Source organism: Coffea arabica, chromosome 3c (assembly GCF_036785885.1).
Source record: "Coffea arabica cultivar ET-39 chromosome 3c, Coffea Arabica ET-39 HiFi, whole genome shotgun sequence".
NCBI lineage: Eukaryota > Viridiplantae > Streptophyta > Magnoliopsida > Gentianales > Rubiaceae > Coffea > Coffea arabica.
In genome coordinates, this window is record NC_092314.1 from 43,905,583 (window position 1) to 43,912,467 (window position 6,885).

At 34.5% G+C, this 6,885-nt stretch overlaps 1 protein-coding gene across 1 annotated transcript; it reads left to right on the forward strand.

Annotated features, from left to right (window-relative positions):
- The first annotated feature begins 3,381 nt into the window (after positions 1-3,381).
- LOC113733750 (polygalacturonase-like) lies at positions 3,382-5,971 on the forward strand. The gene is made up of 4 exons (XM_027259936.2): positions 3,382-4,099; positions 4,697-4,986; positions 5,090-5,318; positions 5,511-5,971. The coding sequence occupies exons 1-4, from the start codon at positions 3,662-3,664 to the stop codon at positions 5,727-5,729; spliced, it is 1,176 nt and encodes a 391-aa protein (XP_027115737.1). The 5' UTR covers positions 3,382-3,661; the 3' UTR covers positions 5,730-5,971.
- The last annotated feature ends 914 nt before the right edge of the window (positions 5,972-6,885 follow it).

Sequence of the window (6,885 nt, forward strand, 5' to 3'; positions counted from 1 at the left end):
TCTTTTAAGGTTCTACAATCTCTTTAGGGTACTGTACTGATGAAATTAAACTCACCGTTAGATACAGAATAAGAGCAATCGATTATTAAATTATTTTAAAAGTTTAAATCGCTAAATGATTTGACAAGATGTAAGTAGATTAGAATCATGGATACCGTACCTAAAAGGGACTGTAACATCTTCCACAAATTTCATCAAGGTAAACTTCAGTAGAAGCCCTAGCAGAATAATCATTTTACACATTTCTATTACATTTCCAACTTAGTACCTGAAGCTTGAGTTTGATAAAAAAAAAGAAAAAAGAAAAAAGGCAGCATATGCTACAATAGTTTCCAGCTTGATCTTGATTGGCCTACGATTCAAATCTCAGAAAAAGTACTTTTAAATAGCTGAAGAGCTGAAACAAAAGAATAGATAATCAGCAAGAGCCCAAAGATCTAGAAACAAAAAAGTATACAAATGTGTAACTGCCTTGTGAGATTTCTTATCCAATATGGAGACTTCTATAAATTATGGAGGAGACTTCTATAAAGTGATTAAACAGTAAGGAAGCTCCACATGTGCTGCATGATGGTCTCAAATGGATCAATTGAACACGTTAAGAAGATGTATGGTAATTAGGCTCAACAAACTTTTCTGAAATGTGACTTTGTCAATTTCTTGACAGAACCATCATGGGGCCATTTCTGTAAAGTAGAAATTTTATGTAAAAGCAACCAAGGAGATACTTAAGTACATGAAAATTTTGACGAAATTCGGCGCTTGACTACTTTCTTTGCTTCTGTAATTAGGATTGTCAATTTTGAGTTACCAAATGAACCAGTACATTCACCACGTTTTAAAATGTATCTGCATGTGCATCATTCTTCAGAACCTAACTTTGTGTACCTGACGGTATTCGTTTGGTAAATTGAGAGCCAAATGGGTATTGTCGAAATTGAGAGCCAAATGGGTATTGTCGAAACTTTTCCAAACAAAAGGAGCTAGAGTCCTTGATCAAAACTTCCTACTGACAAAGGACTGACAAGCCCTTTAAATTTGCTTTTTTAAGGGCCAATCACCTTTTAAATACAAAATTTAACCGAGTTTAATACCATAAGTTTGATTGAGAGCACGTTTGAAACTTGGTTTATTTGAGGACACTTGATGAAGTTCCGCATTGATTCGAGAAATTTGCTTGTTTGGAGGGGAGCCAAGACCCATGACCGGCATATGCAATGATGCATTTCTTTAGATTAGACCATCAATTATCTATAGCTAGGGATGGCCACGGTTCACGTTTGAACCAGAATCGAAACCAAATTTTGGAAATCGGAATGGGAATTATAACTATGATTAAAGGTTCAAGTTCAGATTTACCAAATACTTGGATCGGAGAACCAATAGTTTAGAACCAGTTCAAATAGTCTGAAAAAACACTTACTACCTAAATCTATTTTGGCCTATTTAGAGTTCAATATCAATAGTCAGCACTTAACATCAGGAGTTCCAATTCAAATCCAACAACCCATTGCTGTATCCCATTAGTAAGTCTAAATCCTATAACTACATTAAGTCCAAGACCAATCCAATTTTTAATCAGTAATGAGGCATTTTCATAAATTTTTGCATCATTTTTTCTTTTTCTTTGTACATGATAATACAATAAACTTCTTATTTTTTTTCTACATTTATTGTCATATTATCTCAGAATTAATTTTGTGACAATACAAAACTAAAAGAACCGGAACTATAACCAGAAAAAATAGAATCGTAATCGAAATAACATTGGAATTGAAACCAGATCGGAATTGGGGGTTTAAGAACCATAACTGAAACTATCCCTATAAAAAAAAAACTGGAACCATCGATTTTTAAATCGGAACCAGCGGTTCTGGATCCATGACCATATCTGTCTACAGCTTCATAAGGCTTTAGAACTTTGAAGTTCTGCAGCTAAAATTATTAGAGCTGTATACATTTCGTTTCTTGTTGAAGTTTTAGTTGCAGATAACAAATAGAATGATCAGTTTGCACGTTAATTTACCTTGTATTCTTAACTACGAAGACAAAAACCAAATAATTCCTTTTTTCGCTTCTGAATTTTTTTTAAAAAGTAAGAAATGGTGCAAAATGGTGTATATGATGGAGGTGATGGCAGCCAAAAGAGGGAAATTGGGATGTTAGACTAGTCTTGCGCGTAAAGCAATCCAGACGCCATATGCATAGCATTGTACCCAAAAAAGGGACTAAAAGGAGGAGGTGGTTTCTTCAATTTGCTGTTCAAGTTGGCGGTTGTTTTCTTTGTGCCCATTTTCCTTTCGATCTATATTATCAACTGACTGATCAATAGCCTCTTTACTAAGGAACCAATTGAATATTTGTATTTTGAAGTCTTGCTTGCCAATTACTTCTTTATCGTATTGGTAGTTGTTTTCATTTGCGGGTTCAAGAAAATGGGTTTCGTCTAAGCAATCATGTCAAACTCCTTATATTTTGTGAAACAGTTAACTTCATCACAATTCTATATTCACATTGACTTTGTCCTTTGTCTCATAATCAGTTTTCCCATTTGGCTTCTTTATAGTTAATTTTTTTGTTAATAAGATTACAAAAAGAAAAAACCATTATGGTAGGAGTATTACAACCAATTATAAACTAACCCACAAAATAATGAAAATTATAACTTAATAACACTACAAATTAATCCATATATATTGGTAGATAAAACTCTGCAAACATTCAGTGAGATTTGAATTGAAGATCTCAAATTCCTGTTTCTTGAAATTGCTTGAAAAGTTTAATTAATCTAGCTATTTTTTGATCAATTTAATTATTTTTTTTTGCTAAATCTCAAGTTTATTACGGTTAGTAATCACTAAATCATTGAATGATTTCAACCCTGTACCGAGCATGATTTTTTAAAAAAAAAAAAAAAAAAGCAAGTATGCACAGTTTTGAAACAGAAATTTTATGATAAAAAAAACTTGAGTAATATCACAAATCAACTAATACTACATAAATCAATCTCCAAAGTTCTAAATCATGAAGTTATGATGTTTTACTGAAAAAAAAATCAAACTGCAAAGTTATTTATGAATAAAAGCAAATAACTGAAATCATGACTTGGCTCCACAGAGTGGATGGTCTATTTAAACATGATCGTACATGTCTTGTATTGAATCACAGACGCCTATTTTGGAAGGCAGAATGAAAGTCCTATAATCGAAGATTCATGTACAATTGTGAAAGTAGTTAATTTACGCTAGAAGTACAGTCCTAATTACTACTGTTCCCATGGCACAAACTTTCCACCAATGTCAATGCATGCACTTTTACCCAAAAAGCAGCCAAACTCCAAAGCTATTTTAGGCTTGAAGTAATGTTCATTCTTTTTCCGTTGTGACCATCACACATTTCCCATCCCAATTTCGGCGCTGATTGCTTGCTTTTGATTCCAACTGGTTCAAAAGCTAGCACATTCTCTTTTAAATCTTTCCACTTCCAACTGATCACAACTTATGCTGCACTTGAATCCCTCTATAAATATCCCTCTCTTATGGCGTTTACACTTCATTGTTCAAACTTCAAACTCCATCTCAATTCTTGATTCCACTACATTCTTCTTCCCTTGTCCCCTCTCCCTCCTTTTTACAGTTGTGAGTGCGTGAAAAAGTTGAAAATGGAGAAGCCCATTAGTCATTTCACTGTTACACTTCTCTTCCTGTTGTTCAATCAATCATTGGCCATTCCTGGCACGCACAACATTTTAGACTTGGGAGCAAAACCTGATGGGAAAACTGATTCATCCAAGTCCTTATTAAGTGCATGGGCTGCAGCTTGTGGCTCTCCCAAACCGGCCACAATTTTTGTACCAAAAGGAAGGTATTTTGTGAAGCAAGCACAATTTCTAGGACCATGCAAGAATAGAGCCATAAGCTTTAGAATAAATGGTACCCTCGTGGCTCCTTCAGATTACAAAGCCATTGGAAATGCTGATTTTTGGCTTCAATTTCTAAGGGTTGATGGAGTTTCCATTCGCGGTGGCATTCTTGATGGCCAAGGTACTGGTCTATGGGGTTGCAAAGCCTCCGGCAAGAATTGCCCTAGCGGCGCAGCGGTATGTCAAAATGACCGAATTGCCCCTTCACCATTTGAGTTACTTCCTATTTTCTCTCTTCACAAACTGCTTAGGAGTTAGGGTATTTTTGTCATTTTCCATTTTGGCGCTACAACATTTCAAGCAGCTTAACTTTCCAACAACATTTTTTATTTTATTTTATTTTTATTTTTTTTGTCTTATGGCATGCTAATAATAATGGCCATAACTGAAGCTAGTGGCGAAGTGGGAAGTTTCAAGGTTTGATCAAAAGACTAATGAGAAATAATTAATAACTAACATTTCCGTTAAACTTACTCACACCCATTACATTAGCAAGAAATGTCACATGGTTCATAAATTCCCGGGTGCCCATTTGGCGGTTACAATGTGAACTGCTATATGAATCTGGCCTTTTGAGTTCTCAGTCCTACGAAATTTTGGGCTGTCTATAAATTATGAATCTGATTTCTTTAAATATATATTTTTTGGCACATTTTCAAGGAACCATTCAAATCTAAATGCTGCTAAGATGTATGAGCTAAGCATCTTAATGGCCTGCAATCTGTCTAAGTAATGCTTTTTTTTTTTTTAAACGGCCTTTTTTTATGCATGCAGACATTGGGATTTACCAACTCAAACAACATTGCAATTGCCGGCCTAACTTCTCTCAATAGCCAATTATTCCACTTGGTGTTCAACGGCTGCAACACCGTGAAATTGCAAGGAATAAAGGTTTCGGCGGCCGGAAACAGCCCCAACACGGACGGGATTCATGTGCAATATTCATCAGGAGTCACAATCTTGAATTCCAAGATAAGTACTGGAGATGACTGCGTTTCAATTGGTCCTGGCACTACTAGTTTGTGGATTGAAAATGTTCTTTGTGGCCCTGGCCATGGCATCAGGTGACTAAAATTAATTATCATCTTCTTTTTAAAGAACCAATTTTATTTATTTGGAAAATCTGAGTCTGATTATTATTATTCTTATTATAATTTTTGGGGGCAGCATTGGGAGTCTTGGAAAAGATTTTGAAGAAGAGGGAGTACAGAATGTGACTGTAAAAGGTGTTACATTCAAGAATACACAGAATGGTGTAAGGATTAAATCATGGGGTAGGCCAAGCAAAGGTTTTGTCAAGGATGTTTTGTTCCAGCATGCCACTATGATCAATGTCCAAAACCCCATCCTTATTGATCAGAACTATTGCCCAGATAACATCAACTGTCCTGGCCAGGTAAACTTCTACATATATAAATTATTTCACTTCCTGGCTAAAGATGATGAAGAGTTTGTGTTAACCCTTTTTCCATTTGAACAAAAGAAAGTAAAGCATGAAGATGGACAACTAGGTGAAAATCTCTTTCTGCATATTTCAAAATGCACAAAATTTTCTGATAACTTGTACGTACTTCAATATTTTTGACAGGTGTCTGGCATAAAAATAAATGATGTTACGTATCAAGACATCCACGGAACATCAGCAACAGAAATTGCAGTCAAAATTGATTGTAGCAAGAAGAATCCATGCAGCGGAATAAGATTGGAAGATGTGAAGTTGACATACAAAAATCAACCAGCCAAATCATCTTGTGCCAATGCTGCTGGAACTACACTTGGCCTGCTTGGCCCTGATAGCTGTTTGTAGACAAAGGGAAAAAAAAAGAAAGAAAAAAAGGATAAAGAAAAATGGTAGTAGGACATATAATGGGGTTAAAATTTCTTTTTCCCCTGGAGAAATTGGCTTTAGATGGACATTGCGTGCAGCTGAGGCGTTGGCGTAGTGTTATCGTTCGCCTGGCCATGCAATAGTAGTCATTGTAATCAACAAGTCCAATGGACTGAGAATTAGTTTCCAATAGTAAAATGGATTTAATTTAAGTTACTCAATTTGCATGGCCGGCCCCTTTGTTCTTATCCTGAAAATTTTTATGTTTTTGGACTAATCAGATTTAAAGGGCTTATCTTAATGAAAAATTTGTAATCCAATGCCAAAGAAGTATGAATCATAGAAAGAAATGAAATTTAAGGATAAAAAAGAGTAGGTGCTAGTACTCAATATTGATAATAATGATAATAACTCAATATTATATATCCAACAGCAACATCTATAAACATTGGAAAAATAAAATCTTATAAAATGTGCAAAAAGTGACAGATTTCATAATTACCAAAGTTCAGTAACTTCCAATAACTTCCACTATTTTAACCTCTAATAATTTCTTCTTTTTTTTAAAAAAAAATTTCTTCGGAAAAATTCATAATATACTTTTTTTGGTTTGCGAAAAAAAAATTCGAATAACTTCCATTGGTCTTAATAAAATAAATAAATTTTTTTCTTAATTTGTACACCCATAGGGTGTCCTTTTCCATATAGATATCAGAGACTGAGGTTTCAAGTAGGGAAATACAATGAAACACGATCAATCATATGAGACACATATAAACAAAGCAAGTTCAAGTTGTAATTAATTTTTCTATGGATAAATTTGGTTCATTGGTGTTACAGTCGAGATGAGGTCCAGTTTTAGAAGTTTTTTGCTATAAGAAGCTGCTTAAAGAGTTATAACCATTCATCTTTCTTACGTTATAACGTGCATTTTCATCCTGTATTTTTCTAATGAGTGCCCATATAGGCAGTTATTCATACATTTAAATCATTTCTAACCAATCACATAAATGCACAGCTAACAATTATTATCATACGTGGATTTAGAACGTTATTAATTTTTTCTTTGTCCTTGAGCAATGATTGGCTCATGGAGTTCACTATTCCCAATCCAACAGCTTTGATTACGCTGCAA

Coding starts and splice junctions, on each gene's coding strand:
- LOC113733750 (XM_027259936.2), top strand. CDS start 3,662: ATGGAGAAGCCCATTAGTCATTTCACTGTTACACTTCTCTTCCTGTTG. Junction 4,100..4,696: donor ATTGCCCTAGCGGCGCAGCG/GTATGTCAAAAT, acceptor TTATGCATGCAG/ACATTGGGATTTACCAACTC. Junction 4,987..5,089: donor GGCCCTGGCCATGGCATCAG/GTGACTAAAATT, acceptor TTTTGGGGGCAG/CATTGGGAGTCTTGGAAAAG.